This window comes from Oryzias melastigma, linkage group LG8, assembly GCF_002922805.2.
Source record: "Oryzias melastigma strain HK-1 linkage group LG8, ASM292280v2, whole genome shotgun sequence".
Classification (NCBI taxonomy): Eukaryota; Metazoa; Chordata; class Actinopteri; order Beloniformes; family Adrianichthyidae; genus Oryzias; species Oryzias melastigma.
The window spans coordinates 22743734-22764357 of NC_050519.1; the positions used below are offsets into that span (position 1 = coordinate 22743734).

Below are 20624 nucleotides of genomic sequence, written 5' to 3' on the forward strand. Positions count from 1 at the left end.
TTGATACAGATATCAATATTTTTTTGTAAATCTGATATAAATCCCAACATTCTGTGAATTCTTAGTAATCATTCATTCTATAGTGATTCTTCTGCTCCTTTCTGAACATTTTTCGGCACGTAAAAACTCAACCACACTTTCATTGATTTCATCAATCTTGGTATTGAAACGTTCAGCTCGTTCAGGATATTACTGCTTGTTTTGTCTGGTATTTATAAACATTATCGTTTTTGAAATATTGAGCAAAATATGCCTAATAGAAAATGAATGACAAAATCTTCAAATTTTAAAATTTGAAGTAGATTAACAACAAGCCTTTTAATATATTCATGGACTATCTTTTCATCTTTTAGAGTAATTTTCAAATATCTTAGCAACGTGCTAACGTTTCTGGCTAATTTGTTATCTACTGGGGTTTATTAGGGTAATTTAGAGTTTAGTTTATATCTAAGCAAAAGGCTAACGTTTCTGACTAATTTAGTTTACTGAGGAATTTTAGGCTATTTTGAGGTTAAGTTAGTATTTAAGCAACAAGTTAGGTTTTTTTTGGGGGGGGGCTAATTTGGCATCTACTAAGGATTTTTATGTTAATATGGAGTTTAGCTACGATTTTAGCATCATGCTAACATTTTTGGCTAATTTGCTATTAACTGGGGTTTTTTAGGCAAATTTAGAGTTTCGCTTCTATTTTAGAAACAGGCTACGCTAACATTTTTGACTAATTTAGTTTACTGATTAATTTTAGACTATTTTGGAGTTTAGCTACTATTTAAGCAACAAGCTAGCTTTTAGGCTAATTCGGAATCTACTTTTTAGGGCTAATTTGGAGTTTAGCTCATATTTATGCAACACATTAAAGGTTTTTTTTAAATGGACATGTATTAGGAATCTTTAAGCAATATTACTACAATTTGTTTTAGAAATTGAGGTCATATTCAGCACTCTTTCATAGTTCTTTAACAGAATTTCCAGTCTTTTAGCAAATTTAACATTTTTGCAAATAGCCTTGGTTTTTTAAACAAATTCCTTGAGATATAAAAGTGAATTACGTCACCATTTTCAGCAAAAAGCTTCAGCATTCACACTAGCATAAATACAGGCAATGCAACTTTTCTAGTTTCTAGTACTATCAATATTTTGGATCGATCCTCCCAGCACTATCTCATAGTAAGAAAAGGTTTTTTATTTGATCAAATTTGGATAGAAATCACGAGTTTTGGCTGTGAAACTTAAATCTAATTATCGCCTGTCTCTCTCCTTCTTTTTCTTAAATATTTACAATCTTTTGAATAAACATCGTGATTTGTTGTTTAACATTATGTTACATTTGTTTTACTTTCATGGCTGATTTTTTTCATTGTGGTTCCTCTCGTTGTGTACCCCCTCCAGTGTCAGGAGGAGCGGAGAGCGGCAGCAGCGGGGAGAAGAGTCCCACCAGCGGCTCGTCGGCGTCCTCTAAACGAGCTCGGACGGCGTACACCAGCGCTCAGCTGGTGGAGCTGGAGAAGGAGTTCCACTTTAACCGGTACCTGTGTCGGCCCCGGCGCGTAGAGATGGCCAACCTGCTCAACCTGTCCGAACGGCAAATCAAGATTTGGTTTCAGAATCGACGTATGAAGTACAAGAAGGACCAAAAGTCCAAGGGCTTGAGCTCCAGCTCCGGAGGGCCGTCCCCCACAGGCTCCCCCCCTCTGCCTATGCAGTCCTCTGCCAGCTTCCTAAACTCCATGCACCCCATGGGAGGAGGGGGCGGAGCAGGGGGCCCAGCCTATGACACCCCTTCGCCGCCATCTTTTGGAAAACTCCACCAAGGAGTGTCTTATTCAATGTCTACTGCCTATTCTAATGTTCCCATGAAGAGCTGCCCCCCTCAGAAATATGGTGCCCCAGACCCAGATTATGGCGACCCCCATTCCCACCACAGCCTGGTGCAGGCCAACAACACTGGTTATGGGACACCAACTAACATACAGGCCAGTCCAGTCTACGTTGGGGGCAGCGGCTACGTGGAACCCATGGCTGGGTCGGGGCCCTCCATGTACGGGCTAAACCACCTGGGACCCACGCCGCCTCACCACCAAACCATGGACTACAACGGCGCGGGGCCCATGTCAGCCTCCAACCAGCACCACGTGGGTGGAGGGGGGCCTCAGGGTCCCTGCGACCCCCCCACACACCCCACCTACACCGAGCTGTCGGCGCACCACACCTCTCAGGGCAGAATCCAGGAAGCACCCAAGCTCACCCACCTGTAGCAGGTTTGGAACAAAACGACAATGCAGGAACTAGTGAAGACTCCACAAACGAGTAGCACCACGTGTCTCACTAACAAGCTAGCTGACGTGTGGGGGCTCTACTGCTGCAAGGGGACAGCGGGAGAGACAAAAGAAGACAGACACGCCCATCCAGTGGTTTGCCTTCTGCTCTACGGCCACAAAGAGCAAAAATCAGTGTTGACATCCGGGTTCTGCGTTGAACCATCCGTGTGGTCACACATTCGTTTGGCCACACGGATGGTTCGACGCCAAGTCTTTAGAACTCAAAAGTAAACATGTAAATGATGGTGTCACTACGTTTGCTGGATGCTGCATCAGCTACAGCTACAACAAAAAAACACTGCACTGCCAGAATAGCTTCTGGAACCATTTTGGTCCAACCTAGAACCATCAGAAGAGTCCTAAATGTTCCTCCTCACTTTAACTGCCTTCATCAGAGCAGCTCTGAGCATCAAAGTACAAGGAGACGAGTCACTCACATGACTTGTTGCAGTGGCCAAAAAATAAATAAAAACTGTGTGGATGTACGATCCCGGACAAGCCCCCAAATGTATGTTACACCCCTGTTTTTATTAGCAAGGCCAGGTGGGGCAGAAAATGTGGACCCCAAGTGGGTTTGTCCACAGATTCAGTGGTGGCCCCACTTGTGTTTGCCCACATTAGCTTTGGTGGGCACTCAGTGGGTTGGCTTGCTACACTAGCTAGCTGCAAAGGTGGACAACGGAGCTTGCTAGTTTGCTACAGGGGAGCTTGCTAGCTTGATACAAAGGAGCTCGCAAGCTTAATGCACTGGAGCTTGCTATAGTGGAGCTTGCTAGCTCGAAACTACGGAGCTTGCTAGTTTGATACAGCGGCGCTCACTACAGCAGAGCTCGCTACAGATGAGCTCGCTAGCTCGCTACAGCAGAGCTTGCTATCTACAGCAGATTTCTCTATCTCAGTACAACGGAGTTCGCTACAGCGGAGCTCGCTGGCTTGTTACAGTGGATTTTGCTAGATTGATACAGCAGATTTTGCAAGCACGCTACAGCGGTGTTTGCTACACCAGAGGTCGCTAGTTTGATACACCGGCGCTCCCTACAGCGGAGCTCGCTTCAGATGAGCTCGCTAGCTCGCTACAGCAGAGCTTGCTATCTACAGCAGATTTCTCTAGCTCAGTACAACGGAGTTTGCTACAGCGGAGCTTGCTAGCTTGGTGCAGTGGAGCTTGCTTGCATGCTACGCCATCCACCAGGAGGCCGGTTAGCGTAGGGAACCAACCCACTGAGTGGCCACCTCAGCTAATGTGGGCAAACACAGGTGGGGCCACCACAGAAATTGCAGATTAACCAAATTGGGGCCCACATTTTTCAGCCACTTTGAAACCATATGGGCCCCATTTGGCTTTGCTGGCTGGGCCCTAGACTGAAAAGGCGCGTAGCTATGTCAAATTAAATAGAATGGAGAAATAGCAATATTTGGCATATTAGTTTGATGCTTCACATGAATTATTGGCTCACTGAGCTTTAACTCTTCCTATAGGCCTTTTTAAAACGCTTGTTAATCCTCACTTGAAGTATTTTGCGTTGTGAGGTGTTTTTGTATGCATAAATAGTGACATAACTTGACAGATGTTAGCTTACAAATGCAGAAATTTATCTGAAACGCCACAAAGAAATTGGAAGTAAAGGATGTTTAAGTCAATCACTTTACTACAGTCTAATTAAATCTCATGGTTCCCATGGAAGTACTATGCTGCTGTCTTCTTTTTTAGATGATTTTTTTAAAGGACTGGGGCCAAACCGTGAAAGTAGGAACAGGGATGTAGTAAAAAAAAGCCTGTAATGACCCTCTTAGAGATATTATGCGGTTGAAAATTGTTCTTTGATGGCAAATTCTCCCCCCAAGACCCTCTTACACACACGGCTCTCCTGCCTGCTAGATGAACTCGTTGAGATTTTAATGGGCAGTTAAGGAGGTGGTTGGATTTATTATGCTGGGTGTTCTCCCCCTGCAGGCAACACATGTTGTTGTCAGCAGTGGAGCTGAGCTGTACGCGGGGCTCAGGCCCTCCATCAGCCGGAGAAATGCAACACTGCTCCACAAAGCACAGAGAAAAACCACTGGACGGCCGGCCTCCCCACTCGCTGTCTTCTTTTTGCTTCCTGCAGTACCCGTCTGTGTCTGTCTGTCTGTCTGTGTAGATCGACCCATCACTAACCCACCCGTCCCACACTCACCGCGAGCTCCCCCATCACTGTAACAGGGTTTTATAGGCTAAACTCTCAGTCACGCCTACATGCAACATTAAGCTTCCTTCCTTTCTCAAGCAGAGTTGCCAGCTGTTGACGTGTTCAAACAAACCTGTGAGAGGACATGCAAGGCGCATCTTACTTTTGGCACATCGTCGACACAGGGTAAATACCAAGAGTTGAGAGAACTATTTATTTATGTTTATGTAAGCCATCCTCTCGGACCCCGCTCCCCTCCACGTCTCTGTCACACTCTCGATTTGTGGAGCTGTAAAACCCACATTTTCTATTGTTTTGTTCTCTCATGTCTTGACTTTTAATGTGGAAACAGGGTATATATTTGAACAAAATGCATGTCCCAGGAATCTGAGCAGATGTGTACAACTTGTTTTTCTTCAAAACAACTGGGATTATTTGTCTGGGCTGTCAGTGGGAGTAACTTGGGGGCACAGCCGTCCCCCCGACTCCCCACGTTCAGGGTGCAAATTCCTCCAGTTGTTTTCAAAAGTTCATAACCTACACAAATGCTTTTTTACATCTGGGCATCATTGTTGCACTTAGAGTTTACATTTTGATGGTTAAAGGTTAAAAAAAATAATGAAATCTTATTTTGAAGACGGAAGGCCTTCCAATCAAAGCGTCTTTCGCCAATGTGTGTTCAAGTGAACATTCATATATAAATATTTATTTGTTATAGCCAGTCTAAAAGGACTTTCTGTTTTATATTAATATTATTTATCCTTCATGTATTTATATTGAGGAAAAAAATACTGTACTTTTTTAGTATTTACCTGGTATGAAAAAAAAACAAAAATAACATTGTGTTTCCTCTTGTCCCTTGTACTGAAGTTATACTTTTTTAGTTCTTGTATTTTAGAAGAAAATGCGTAGTTTTTATGTTACTCGACTGGCCCTTGTACATAAGTGTTTTGACTTGTACAGGGAAAACGGCGAGTGTTGGGACTCTGGTCCCGCCAGTGCATAGTATGAAAATAGAGACAAATATTAGCTGGAGAACTGAACACGTTTTTTTGAGGTTTTTTTTTCTTTTTTTTTTTTCTTTGCTCTTTGTAGCTCTTTTTTCTTTAATTGTCGCGAGAGTTGTCTGTCAAACAATTCTTTAATAAAATGTTATGTTATTCAGAGAAATCTGCAGTTTTTTAAGAAGCTCAAAAACTTGACTCTGGTTTTTTGGGGGGACAAAAAAACTAAATCAGTCAATTCTGAAAATTTTGGAACCCTTTGTTCATTGCACATGTTACACTTCTACTATGTTAGCATCTTTTGTTGATTCAAAGCAGCGTAACCCTTTAATTTCTGGATGTATTTCCAACTATAAATAATTAACTTTTTTTATTCTGCTATATTAAGATAACTGGTCGAAAAAGCAAATTTGCATCAATAGACATTAATAATAAACAATGCAATTAAATGTAAGCACATTTGTAAAAGGAATACATTTTATTTTATATTGTCAAGTTCCAACATTAACATGCGTACGATTACTAGCATGTCACAAATATGAATATCAAAGCTAATTTTAATTTGAGATACTACTATAACGTCAGGATGAGTTCCTGCTTTGGAGAAAGCCCTGATTCATGTGTTGGGTAAATTACTTTGTAATTGATTATTTTACTTTAGTTACTTAATGAAATTGTAAAGAAATTACTTAACTCATTACTTGTTTTAAAAAGTAATTCACGATCGTTACTTAACTTATTTCTCAGTCGTGCACAAATTCTTAAGAGAAAAACAGTTAGATCCTATTGTGTTTGAAGTAACTTTATTTTTAAATCAATGGCCTCGTACAAAGTATGAACATATTTCAAGACATCAGGGGTCCCCAAACTCCAGGATCATACATACATATATATACATATACATATATATTTGAATCTGGTGAGTGTTTTGGTAGTAACTAAAGATTTTTAGGCTGTTTAGCTAGTATTTCAGCAACATGCTGGCTTTTTGGCTAATTTAGAATTTTTCATTTTTTAGGCTAATTTGGAGCTTAGCTAATATTTTACTTTCCTGCTAGCTGTTTTAGCTAGATTAAACATTTCACAATATTTTTGGGCTAGTATTTGCCATTTAGCTAATATTTCAGCTACATGCTAGCTGTTTTGGCAAACTTAGATTTTTTTTTTCTGTTTTTTAGAATAATTTGGCATTTTGCTAATATTTTAGCTCGCTATCAGCTTCAGCATCTTCAGCTATCAGCACTAACATCTTCAGCAGCCAAATTCAGTTTATAGCATTCACACTAGCATTATCACAGGTAATGATCTATATCTAGTTTTTAAAATATTTTTGTATTATTGTTTTCTTTGAAGATTACGGAAATGATTTATTTAAAATTTGACAATGTGTGGGTTTCTGTAAAACTGTTTACGTTTAGGCTGTTATTATTACACGTTTTCTGTTAGCCTACAAACCGGCCCCACATCAGAGAAAACAGTTACGTGGCCCTCACAAGAAAATGTTTGGGGACCCCTGCAAGACAGAACCAGATTTCCTTATAAATCAGACAGCAGTGTGAGAAATGTCACAGTGACAACATCTCTGCAGTAGCGTGTGCACGTTTATGCCCGTTACTTTTTTTTCTCTTTTTTGTTTCATTCAGCCGAGAGAAAAAAGTCAGAGCCTGCAAAGCTGAAGTAATGGAGTGACGAGATTTCTTTAGTCCAGTAACTAATTTATTTCGGAAATTTGAATTCTAATTTAATATGTTCCTTCGTTACTGACAAAAGTAGTAAGATTACAGTAATTCGTTACTTTGTAATCTATTACCCTAACACTGTTCATGTCTGTCTCCCATGATGGACTGATGCTTTGTGAATGAATGAAGGTGTGATTAAACGGGTTGACTGGAGCGTTTCGCAGACAGGTAGATCTCAGTCCTCTTGGGCTGAGCAGACTCCTGGCTAACAACAAAAGGCAGCATCTGGCGGTTAGAAGTCTGCAGACATTCCTCACACAGAAACACGAAAATGTCTGAGTGCATCCCGCGTGTTGATTTAGAGCTCTCTGTATTCAGATCAGTGTCTGGTATGGTGCGGTGTCCTGACTGCACGTGGCCTTTTTTCTTCACAAGCCATGCAGACAGCAGAGCAGCCAACGCTTTTTGTCTTCTGAGGATGTTTATACTGTCAAGAAAAAAAGCAAAAACGACGCACGCGCTTTGGTGTTGTCACGTGGTCCCCCACCCCCCACTCCGCATTTTTTCTCTCCTTTTTTTCCATGTCTGCCACGCGCATGCTCGGTGGCCTTACAGCAGCATAAACCTTGGCACATAAATCAGGATCCCATAAATAACGGCCATACTTCGCTTTTACATCTCCTCTGGACTAACAGACAATAAAAACACCAATAAGCAGAGATTGGATCTAATTTATTGCCTCGTAAAAGCGCGCGCGGGAGAGCTGGGTCCGTGCTCCGCAGCGCGCGGGAGAAAGCAGAGCCGCTCGGAGAGAGACTGCTGCCTCCGCTTCACAGGCGCCATTTTCATAACCACGCGTTCAGTGTGCTATCCAGGCAGTGCGTAAACAACAAACAAACACTTCCATTCACGTGGGACCACAGCTCGTCCCCGCGCTGCACTTACTTCATAATGTAATAATCATAATGTTATCATTAAAAAGTCTAAATCACAGTCAAACATCCACAACTGGGAGGCCACGTGCTCTGACTTTCTTAATGAATTATAATTATAATAAAGTAATTATTAATAATGGGGTTTCTTAACTTTAATTATATGCAACAATTATTCAAATTTTTGGTGTAATTATTTATTTATTTTATGAATTTAATTTAATTATTTTTAATTATTACATAATGTTGCGACAATTGTAAAGGAACAATAATTGAACGTTTAAGCAAAAAGTATTTTTAAGGTAAAATGTAATAAAAAAGATTAATTTTAACAAAGTAAATACATTTTAAAAATGTATATTTGAATTTGGGTTCAAAATTTCAAACCTTATTTTGTCTTTTAAGTCCTCTAATATTATTTTCTATAATTAAATTCATAGCCTAGTTTTTAAAAAAGTTAAACTAAAATAAAGAAAAACAAAGAACACAAAGCGTTTTTCTTTGAGCGCGCGCGCGTTTCTCCTGAACTCCTACGCACATTTCTGCTGCATGTTCGCCTCTCCCCGGCGCAGAGACAGCTGGAGAAACTGCTGAGCAGCAGATTGTTATTTAAATATATATATAACAAATAAAAATTATCTTAAAAAAAAGGTAAATGAAACTGGTAGTTTTGCTGCGCGCGCTGGTGCGCAGGTCTGGACGTGACAAAGAAATCCTCGGTAAAGTATGAAGACAGAGAGGCCGAGGACAGGACTGCAGCTCTCTTGTTCCGTGGGAAGAAAGAAGAGCTGCTGTCAGCTCTCTCGAGGAGAAAGATTGATCACCGCATTTCTTTGCTCCCACTCGGGGCTCCTTTGGCCCTCCCCAAAAGTTCTCAGTAAAACTCCCAAATTCTGGATTTTTATCCCAAACCTGCCCGCGCGCGGTTTTATTTGGAGCATTTGGAAACAAACGCGTATTTTTCTTCTTGTCTTTTTTGGATTGCTTGATTCCTTTTTTGCGTGGAGGACGCGGCGCGCGCTCTCTGATTTTTTTTAGCCGCTGAAGCGACCTCGGTGTGAACTCTGGAGCTGCATGAAAACACGCGCACGGATGCCTCAGTCACCAGCCGCGCTGTCCCGCTGATCACATTTGAACTCCATTTCTGTCATAAACAAAGATGCGTAAATTCAACACTTACACACTTTCCCTGCTAAGCCACTGCCTCCATCTGAGCTACGCGCCCCATCCTTCCTGCCGCAGCATTTCAAAGCGTCTCCGCGTTTTCTGAGCCTATAAGTGGGGGACTTTCGCCTGTGTCACACTCTAAGATTAATGATGTGAGCGCTGGAAACCGATTCTTTCATTCCACTGAGAAGACATATTGTAAACGGTGCCGGTCAGCTCCTCTCGCCTGATGTTACCCGCCATTACATCAGCCCAGAGGAGTGGAGCGAATGTCCATTGTTTGCGCCTGTCAGGGGCTGGGATGCGCGGACCTGCCGCCCACACGGCGCACATGGCGACCGGCCGCCTTCTCCTCACAAACGACCCCCCGTTACGCACAGACAATGGCACGGTGATTCTCTCTGCCTCCATGTTTGGTGGAAAAATAATAATCCTGCTTCCCACAGACATCTCAGCCGCTGGGCCCGGGGCACCGATTGGCTGTTCTGGGTCACGTGACGAGGAATTGGCTGCAATTTCGCCCCATAGTTCTTCAGTTTAGCTGCCCAGGTCTCCTGTAATATAACCAATATACACAATTATGAAAAAGGCTACGCATTGACGCCGGCGCGGCCAGGAGCGTACATGCTGGTGCGTGTTTTTATTTGTTTTGTCATTTTCCTGATAAGCCATATTATGCTCCGTGGGTGTGCACGCGCATGAGCGTGCATGCCCGTGTGTGTGTGTCCCTTTTTTCCTTTTTGTTTTGGGGAAGGGATTATTCGGGGTTTCGCCGTTTGAGGCTGAAACCGGTCTGAGGAAGCTATGAATTTTGAATTTGAGAGAGAGATCGGGTTTATAAACAGCCAGCCTTCCCTAGCAGAGTGCCTGACGTCCTTCCCCGCCGTCCTGGAGTCATTTCAAACTTCATCAATCAAGGAGTCGACAGTAATTCCGCCTCCCTTCGAGCACACCATCCCCAGCCTGAGCCCGTGCACAGCCATCCAGCCGACAGCAGCAGCAGCTGGGAATCAGCAAAGCCGGAGAGCCTCTGCCACAAATGGACACCCGACGCACCACCGAGTCGCGGAGCAACCCGGTCCGCCCGGTCAGGCCCCGGGCCCGGCTACGGCCGCCGCGGTCGCTCCGCTGGCCCACGAGTTTCCCTGGATGAAGGAGAAGAAATCCTCCAAGAAGTGCTCGAAGACTGCGGGCGGCCCCGGCGGAGGAGGGTCGGTCTCAGCCCCGGCCCCGTCCTACCCGTCTCCAACCGCCCCTGGGTACGCTTCAGCGGACATCGAGTCGCCCACAGGTCTGTATGTGCGCGGGGCGCATGCAGGGAGTGGCGTGCGTGTGTGTGTGGAGCCAGAAACTTCATTTTCTACAAAATCTTTCCTCGTTTTCACCATTCTACATTCGTGCATGTGCTTTAGTGTGTTTGCGCGCACGCGTGTGAATTGTTGTGATGCTGTGCATGTGTACATGTGTGCATCTGCAGCACTGCATGATGCTGCAGTGCTGTGCAGTGATTCCACGCAGCATTTCATCTGTATTTCCACACATACACCGACTCATAATTAGCGCAGGAGCGCGTGTGCTGAAATTCTTTCATCCATAACTGCTCTGCAGTCTCCGATATGAAGCTTTATTATAATACATATCCATTGCTCCATTGGCATGGTCGCCATATTGGAGGGAGGCAAAAAGCCTGAAGTATGGCGGGGTGGGGGCTGGGGCACAGGAAACATTTGATGCACAATCTGAATTTCTGGGTCATTTCTGCCTCTTCCACTGACCTCCACCCTTTTCCTGCCCTCCTTCATTTTAATGAGATTTTCGTGTTTTCTTCTTGTTCCATCTCCTCTAATTTCCTGCTTTCTCTCATCTATTCAGAACGTTGGTCCCCATTCCACCTTTCATCTGCGTTCTTTCTTTCAACACAATCCAGAGCGTCAAAATACATTTCTATAAGTCTTATACAGTTCTATAAATTAATAAAACATTTAAATATAATTTATTTTCTTTACTTGTTTCCACCAGATTCCAGCCAGGCGGCTCTGGACGCCAGCGCAGCCGGGTCCCGGCGTTTACGCACGGCCTACACCAACACGCAGCTGCTGGAGCTGGAGAAGGAGTTCCACTTCAACAAGTACCTATGCCGGCCGAGGAGGGTGGAGATCGCCGCTCTTTTGGACCTAACGGAGAGGCAGGTGAAGGTCTGGTTCCAGAACCGGAGGATGAAACACAAGCGGCAGACCACACACCACCGGGACGGCGGCGGAGGAAGCCCGCCTTCCAGCGCCTTCGAGCCGCTTGAAGGCGCGGACGCGTCCTCCCCGTACTCCAGTCAACCGCTGGAAGCTTCCGGGACGGGGGAGGCCTCCTCGGACGGCGAAACCCCCCTTTCTTTCACCGATGACAGCGGGGACAATGCGCGTCCCACGCCGGAGGACGCAGGCCGCCCGAGCGCCTCTGAACACCCGCTGCTGCTCGGGACCGCGGGCCCGCGCGACTCCAGCGCGCAGCCTCCGTCTCCGCCCGCATTCCCCCGGAAAAACATCTCCAACACCGGCCTGATGCCGCTGGGAGAGTTCTCCGAGCAGCGGGACTCCGCTGTCGCTTCATCGCAGCCTCACGCCGCCTCCTCCACCTCCTCATCGGCCCTGCCTGACCTGACCTTCTTCCCCGAGGACGCCTGCCTCTCGCCCAGCCTGCAGAGCTCGCTGGACAGCCCGGTGGATTTCTCCGAGGAGGACTTTGACTTGTTCACAAGCACACTGTGCACCATAGACCTGCAGCACCTCAACTTCTGAGGGAGCAGTTCAATAAAAATGATTTTAAGAAAGGAAAGGAAGAGAAAAACAATCCCAACATTCCATAAGATTTTTTTAGAGCTGGTTTTCATTTCAAGCTGTATTGTAGTTTAACGGGGACATTTATTCTTTTTTTATCCCCTCATCAAAAGGATATTTTTGTTTTCCTCATAGAAAATGTGGACAATTTCTCGTAATTATCCCCTTGAATATTTTTGGATCGTTTTTTTGTTGCTAGCAGGCCGTTCCTCTTCATCCTCCTCCTCTTCCTCCTCAGTGCGTGGATTCGTTCCCTCTCAGCTTCGTGGATCCTCATAATTTCTCAGGAACGGTGCAGAGTCTGGACTGACGAGTGGAAACCCTGCTGAAGACTCCAGGTTTAGACCTTAGTTTATTTATTGAGATTCTTTAATAGTGCAAATCCAAATTATTTATTGTACATATATTTTCATAGTGGAATAATAATAATAAAAAAGAAAAGAAAAAAAGAAAGATTATGTGCATAATTTTGTATTAGAAAAATGAGCCTCCAACAAGTTAATGTTGTTTTATATTTTATTTCGAATTCCAATATTTTAGATTGGTGGTTTTAAAATTTTAAATATGAATAGTTATTATTTTATTTAACATTTGGATGACAATAATTCATGTGGTGCATAATACAATTGATCAGAAAATTTTACTCTTTTATTTTTTTAATTTAGGGCTAATGTGCATAATTGGATCCAAGTTTTATTGAAAACATTTTATTTTTTGTGCAAAATGTTCCCTATGAAATATTTATGAATTTAAGGCAAGCTGAGTTTGCAGAGCCTGAGAGGAGCACACACAGCCAATGCTAATAACTCTTCTTAATGACATAATTACACATTGATAAAATAAAACGAATCCCTCTGCTGATGTTTAGCAGCAGGGTGTTGTAATGCAGCTCCTGTTTGCCTCACCCAGAGAAGTGCAGACAGGAAAACAGGACTTCCCCTCTGCTAGCCTGTGATGCTAACATGCTAACTGCTCCCCTCCAGAGTCAAAATGGCGCTGGAGACAAAGGAGGATGTGAACAATGAGCAGTGGCAGCCATTACAGGATGACTGGCCCACAGTGACAGGCGCTGTGTGCATGTGCGTGTGCACGTGCGCGCGCTCCAGCCATTGTGTCAAGCACTAAAAGAGACGACAAGCTAAGAAAAAGACCATTTTTGGACCAGTAATTTAAAAATAACAAAAAAAAAACAGCAATAATTTGTACATCCGATTTGAGCATTGTTCCTCCGGCGTTTCCAGTTGTTTGTCCAAAATCTTCTTTTATACATTTATTTTTTAATTTTGACAAGTTTTTGTAAACTCATCCTCTTTAAAAAGTCTGCTTGTAAAAACAAGAAATATGTTAAAAAAATAAAGTATATATGGCTTAAAATAAGAAAAATTATCTGAACAGAACAAGAGCATTTAGCTTGTCAAGACTTTTCAAAAATATCTAACCTCATAAGAACCACAAAAATCTAAAAAATAGTGTATTTTTATTCATATTAAGCTCATTTTGACTAATATAAATATGATTTCTAAGATATTTTTTTCAGAATGATTCTAATTAAGATTTTGCTGTAAAGTTACCTTGACTTTATGCTAACCACTAGGACCTGTTTCTTGAAACCAGCCAAATATACTATACAATAGTATTTTTCTATTCTTCAAAAAGAGTGAACTGTTAGCACTATTCTTCTCTCACTGTGCATGATAACTTACTTGGAATTCTTGAATTAAAGCAAAACTCCTGCATGAATGAAGATAATGTTACTGTTGAGATTCTAGTTTCAAGTTTTTCCTCATAACAGGTAATACAATCTTATTAACAAGTCTTAATATCTTACTGAGATAATTAAGTACCAAAACTCTTAAAATAAGGGAAATTATCTGGCGTAAAATCTGCTGAGTGAGAAGAATGATCTTACTATTAAAAAAATAAGCATGAGTTTTAAAATGGTTAATTTCACTTAGATTTCCCTTTTTTCAGTGATATACCTTACAATTCAAATAAACATTTAAGCTGCTGTAAGGAAAAAACATGATAAAGATCCTGAGTGATTTATAAACTGTTCAAAATTTGTATTTTGATAGATGTTTTGAAAAATTCCAAGCACTGAGGTGTTGTGGGCTCATTTACATTTATATATTTAGATGGATGAGCAGCAGAACAGGTGAAAGCATCGCGATGCTCCGGTAACAAAATCTAGGAATTGTTGAACATATGAACGACTAATTTACACAGGAAAAGGATGGTGAAGCCTTTGCTTTGACACAAACTAATTAGCTGAACTTTAAATTTGTAAAATTAAGACTTTACAACATTGGCCTCTAAAGTAAGATTTCCACAAGTAAAACAAGTAAAACAGATGTGACTTTTTTATGCCTGCAGCCCTGTGCTGACAGGCGGCAGTCATGGTGGACAGAAAGGACAAAGACGAAGGCTGAACGGCACCTTAAGAAAGCTGTTTTTAAAGAAATGTATTTTTTTTCTTCTGGTTTTAGCAGTTAAGCTCAATTTAGAATAAAATGGAATCTCCTATTTCTGTCTCAGCTGGAGCCGGTTCAGACACTGCTTTGCATAAACTAACACTTGATGTTCACTCATTTGTTTTAAGGTAAAAAAAACTTTGCAAAACATTTGCATTAATTCAAAAGCGTATAACTTGCATAAACTTGCGTCTAACTGACATTTAATAGCTTCAGCTGAGTGGAAGCAAAGTGTGACAGGCTGGAACGTGATTGATTCCAAATGTCAACCTTTCAGGTCAAGAACGTTTGAAAGATGTTCTATCTTGCACAAATCTCTTTATTTTTCTCTTTGGTACATGTAAAAGTGTCTGTAAAAGTTCATAATGCAAGAAAAACAGATTTAATATTCACCAGATTTATTTACTGGCATCAGTGAGGTGTCCGACAGCTGCAGACTGGAGTGAAAATGGAAAAATGACGGCAGAAATATGGCGTTGGAAGCAGATGTGTGGGGCTTTCCCGAGAAATATGAAGGGCAACAAAACCTTTTTCTTCTTAGTGTTCAGGATTCACTTTGTTTCATATTTTTGCACAAAAGCATTTCCAACTTTTTAAAAGTTTCATCAGGTGTTTCAAAGGAAAGCAGAAGCCTCTCAAGAAACAGGCACTTACATTTATTTCACATACCGTATTTTATGGAATATAAGAAGCAGGTTGTTTTTCATTGTTCAGCCAGGGTGCAACTTATACTCAGGAGTGACTCGTTTGTGTTTCCTTTATCTTGACATAAATATATTTATTTTCCTAGTAAACACTGGTTGTCTTTCAGCGTCGGTTCCTCTAACTACCACTAGAGGGAGCTGCATCTGAGTATTTGCTCCTGAGAGTGGCAGAAGAAGTGTCGTCCAAAACAAACATGGAAGAGAATCTGATGGTTTTTCTCTTAAACTTTGATATTTTTCTGACATAGATCCAAAGTAGGTATTCTTGAGTATTTATTTATTTATCTACGCTGGGCTTGGCGAATTTGTTCTGAAATGTCAGACTTTTCTCCCAAAAGTGCTACTTAAACTACTGAGTGAGTTATATATGTTTTTCTTCGTCTTCTTTTTGTTCTTGTGACATATACATGGGTGTGACTTATATATATATATATATATTTTTTAACTGCATGTTTATGTGTCACTGTGTCCCAAAATATGACAGATACAGTCTTCTCCGAGATTCACAGCTTCTATAGCAGAGAAACAACGTCACCTCTGGGTGTGATGTTCAAACACTCGTCTGTGAGACCTCCAGCCAGTGTGTGGAGATTTGGGGTCTGTTGGTTGTGGACTCTTTGCTGGAGGTAGCTCCAGTAAAGCATTTCTGCCTCTGGATCTGCATGTTCAGATGAGGAATGAAAAAACACAGCTGGAGTTTCCCACATACAATCAGAGGAAAATACTTGTTTGGTCATAATTTGCCTCCAGCTGCAGCTGTTGTTTGGAATCAAAATGTGACCAAAAACAGGCCTAAAGAATCTGTTTCTTTGTTTGAAAAATGTCCACAAACTGTGCCGACACCATCGTTCTTCCTCCATCAGCGTCACCAAATCTGGAATTTAGAAATGTGGCAGAGAGGGACAGCACGCCACACTCTTTAAAACTTCAGATTTATTTGCAGTTAATTCTTCTCCATGAATGATAAACATGTTGGAGCTGAGCGTGACTCAGGGAGCTGTCCTCCAGTGTGAACATCTGTTAATGTTTAAGGGCGTTCTTTCATTGTGAGGAAATTGTTGATTTGTTTCCACAGAAACAACAAACACAACCTCCACATTCTTATTTTGATGGAGCGGGTTCAGGTAAAGGGAGGAACTCCTAGATTCTGCTGGTGGAGTTTGTTGTGATGCTTGTGGAGGTGCTGAGGACACACCTGATCAGGTCAGAGCTCCTCAGCATTTCTAAAGCCAACTACAAATGTTGCATTACCTGTGATGATGCCAGTGTGAATGCTTTTTGCTATAAGTAGTCGCAAGAGATGCTGAAGCTTTTTGCTGAAAATGGGGACCCACTTTACTTTAATTGCTAAAGGGATTTGCTGAAATTCAAAAGTTATTTGCAAAATGTTAAAATATTTGCTGAATGTTTGCTAAATGACTGGAAATTTGGTTAAAGAACTATGAAAGAGCGCTAAAGTTGCCCTAAATTTCTGAAAATTTTGTAGTAAAATTGCTTAAAAATCCCTAAAACATGCCAATTTTACAAAAATATTTAGTGTTGCTTAAATATGAGCTGAACTCCAAATTAGCCCTTAAAAACCTCAGTAGATTCCGAATTAGCAAAAAGGCTAGCTCATTGCTTAATACTAACTAAACTCTAAAATAACCCAAAATTCCTCAGTAAAATAAATTAGTTACAACTGTTAGTCTGTTGCTAAAATCGAAGCTAAACTAATTGTGCCCATAAAAACCTCAGAAGATCGCAAATTAGCCAAAAATGCTAAAATATTAGCTGAACTCCAAAATTAGCCTAAAAATACACCATTAGATATCAAATTAACCAAATATGTTCATCTGTTGCTAAAATAGAAGCTAAACTCTAAATTAGCCTAAAAACTCAAATAGATAACAAATTAGCCACAAATGTTAGCATGTTGCTAAAATATTTGGTAAACTCCAAATTTCTTGAACATTTCTATAAAAAATCAAAATATAGTCCCTTATAGTTAAAGGCTTATTTTTTAATCTTTTTAAAATTTTAAGTTTGAAGACTTTCTCATTGATTTCCTATGGGGCATATTTTGCTAAATATTTCAAAAACTATAAAGTTTATGAAAACCAAAAATACAAACTGTAATGTCTGAACGAGATCTGATTGAGTTTTCACGTGCTGACAAAGTACAGAAAGGAGCAGGAGAGTCACTATAGTGAATGATTACTAAACATTCACACAATCAAGCATTTAATCAAATGGCGAGTTTAGGATTCAGCCTTTCCATCAGGGTATATATTTACATTTAATGGAATTTTACAAGGTTGGCAAAAATAATTTGCAACATTTTACAAGCAAAATGGGAGTTTTTATGTTTAGGTTTTCTTTTTTCTTTTAGAAGAAGAAAACATCCATCTGATTTTGGTTGTAGAGTCTGTCCCAAAGTTTTCCTGATCCATCAAGAACCTGTTTTGAGTTTAGCCTCTTCAAACTGCAGTTTTGATACTCTTGTTCAGTGTTTTTGCAAACATCCTAAAAAGTAAACTTACATTCGTGTCTAAATCAGTCATGAAACCCATGACAGCGCTCCAGAGCTCAGCTGAGACAGAAAAGTATCAAACTGTGAAATAATGACTTTCAGTCGACGGCTATCATAACGTCAGCGTGTGCAGAGTGAACTGCAGGGCTTCTGCTTTGATGGTGAGAGTCGCATCGCCCCGGTCCGTCTTTTAAAAACCATCTGTTCTGAGCAGAAGGTGAGGCGCATTTCTACGAGGGCTCTTCAAGCTATGAAACTGTGAGAGTGAACAGGAGGGACTGAGCACAAACTCAGCATCTGTTTGTGTAAATCCCAGGCAATGTCCTTCCAGGAGAAAAATGTTACTAATTAGCATTTTCTTTTCCTCACACTTTTGTGCCTTTAACCAGCTGCAAGCTGCTGCCTCCCACTTAGACGCCTCACATGACGAAGGACTCTTCATGACTCTGTAACGTCTGCAAAAACCTCCACTCTAATCATCTTTGGATGTATTGTAAAATCGTTCCTATTGGTTTTTTAATTGTGTGATTGCTTAGTAAGCATTCACAATATAGTGATTCTCCTGCTCCTGTTAGTGATTTCAGTAATCTTGGTATCAAACGTTCAGCTCGTCCAGGACATTGTATTTTTGGTATTCATAAACTTTATAGTGTTTGAAATATTGAGCTAAATATGCCCCACAGGAAATGAATGAGAAAGTCTTTAAATTTCATCATTTTAAGTAGATTAGAAACAAGACTTTAAATGTATACATTGACTTTGTTTTCATCTTTTATAGTTATTTTCAAAAAAGATTTCACCTAATATTTTAGCAACATGCTAAAGTTTTTGGCTGATTCAGTTTACTGAGGAATGTTAGGCTATTTTGGAGTTTAGCTCATATTTAATCAACAACCTAGCTTTTTGAGTAATTTGGCATCTACTGAGGTTTTTTGAGCTAATTTGGAGTTTAGCTCATATTTAAGATACACAATAAATATTTTTGCCAAATTGGTATGTATAAGGGAATTTTAAGCAATTTGACTACAATTCTTTATGAAATTTAGGTCAACTTCAGCGCTCTTTCATAGCAAATTTAACATTCTGTAAATAGCTCTGCATTTTCAGCAAATATCTTCAGCAGGTAAAGTGAATTGTGTCACCATTTTCAGCAAAAAGTTTCAGCAGCTTCAGCGACTCCTTTCAGCAAAAAGAATTCACACTAGCATTATTGCAGGTAATGCGACTTTTCTAGTTGTGATGATGCTGTTTTTAGTCTAAAACAAACAAAAAAAAAATCTGTCATTTTCAAGGATATCGTTTCTACTAAACAGCAGGAGTTCACTAGAAATTCACCTCTGAGTTGTGGGCAGGACTGTTGATGCTGAGTAAGCTTGTCCCTACTTCCCATCATCCATCTGTTTACATGCTCTCCCACTAGCTTACAGCCCCTGGCGACCCGAAGCTAACATTACCGTTGCAACAAAAATGGTGAGCAATATTGGAGCCGTGAACAAGACCTGGAAAAAATGCAACAAGAACATGTAAAAAACATTCAGGCCAATCCGAATTCTTCCCTTCTCACTACCCCTCCATTTGTAGGGGCATTTGTAGTGCAAGTATTTTTTTAAACATCCCACCCTAGCGAGGGTAAATCACGTAGAGAATCGCGTTTCTTCACGCACTCTGAACCACAGAAGTTTACATTTAAATGTACGGAAGCCCTGGAAGCTTTACGCTAATACTAGCAAACCGGTGACTATTGATGATGTCATCAAGTGGAAGTGACGTCCCTTTAGCCCTCCAAACGGAGAGTTTGGAGGGCTAAAGGGAGTGGTTCTTAAACCCGGTGACGCTTAAACACAAAATCTTTAACATGCTGTAACTTTTCAACTGTTAACATGATAATTCCAGTAGCCGCTTTTCTCCTTCAGAATCTACTGGAATTATCATTTCAACGGCTGTAAAGTTATAATAAATCAAAGAACATAAAGACTGGATCTACGCTGTTAAAGAGTTCAATCTTCCACAGATACAAGATATCATGATTCACAAGAGGGAAGTGAGAATGCATCCAAATATTTTGAAATTTCTTTAAGTGTATGTGCAGCCAGACTTAAAAAAAAAAAGCGTAAAATACATCCGTTACCCTGAGGTCATCATTTTTACATGACCTCAGATTTAAATCGAGCAGAAATATCATAAACCACACCAAGCGGTTTTCTAGAAACTGAACTCAACAGCAGCATCGGCGCCGCAGTTCAGCGTCTCTGTCGCTTGTATCCATTCATCCAAGTGTATCTTGTAGACGGAGAGATTACAGAAGAGCACATCCATGCGTGAGACATATCTCACCTCGGAGCCGCTGCACGTGAGTGTGAAGCAGAGATGGTGAATGTGTGTGTTCCAATAATCTCTCTCTTCTAGCTGTCACCGCCTGTCGGCTCGCTGCCAAGCAGGAACACACAGACTGCTCCTTTATCTCCTGCATCACCATCATTGTTGTGATTTCTGCTGGCCTGTGTGATATTGCATAACTCTGATGATAGATCACCTACTTAACCACAGTGGTGAAATACACTCACAGCGGATTTATTACTATCACAGGTGTCAAGAGGAAACTCCACCCTGAGCAACACGCCGAAAGCTCTGCTTATGCTAATGCTAGCACGGCCTGCAGGTCACAGGGATGGAGCTCAACAGAAAGAAGGCGGAGTCCCTTCACACTACAGCTGTGACCCCAGGATGAAAGCTCCACTCACATTTCTTACAGTGTTGATCAGAAACTGATTGATTTAACCCAGAGGTGTCAAACTCAATCGCACAAGATCCAAAACACATCTTAGGCTGAACAGGATA

General features: G+C 41.3%; 2 protein-coding genes across 7 annotated transcripts in view; both read left to right on the forward strand.

Annotated features, from left to right (window-relative positions):
• The window catches only part of hoxb3a (homeobox B3a), a 39153-nt gene extending 33503 nt beyond the window's left edge, over nucleotides 1–5650 (forward strand). For all 6 annotated transcript variants that reach the window (XM_024271656.2, XM_024271657.2, XM_024271658.2 and 3 more), the window contains exon 3: nucleotides 1390–5650. In XM_024271656.2, coding sequence (XP_024127424.1) covers nucleotides 1390–2255 — 866 coding nt within the window. In that variant the 3' untranslated portion in view covers nucleotides 2256–5650. The remainder of the gene's footprint in view (nucleotides 1–1389) is intronic.
• A 3464-nt stretch (nucleotides 5651–9114) lies between these two features.
• hoxb2a (homeobox B2a) lies at nucleotides 9115–13289 on the forward strand. Its single transcript, XM_024271655.2, has 2 exons — nucleotides 9115–10559; nucleotides 11288–13289. The coding sequence occupies exons 1-2, from the start codon at nucleotides 10073–10075 to the stop codon at nucleotides 12058–12060; spliced, it is 1260 nt and encodes a 419-aa protein (XP_024127423.1). The 5' UTR covers nucleotides 9115–10072; the 3' UTR covers nucleotides 12061–13289.
• Nucleotides 13290–20624: the final 7335 nt, after the last annotated feature.

What these genes read in the sequence shown, in the direction of transcription:
- hoxb2a (XM_024271655.2), top strand. Translation starts at nt 10,073, where the DNA reads ATGAATTTTGAATTTGAGAGAGAGATCGGGTTTATAAACAGCCAGCCT. An exon ending in GGACATCGAGTCGCCCACAG is followed by an intron (nt 10,560 to 11,287) that starts GTCTGTATGTGC and finishes TGTTTCCACCAG; the next exon opens with ATTCCAGCCAGGCGGCTCTG.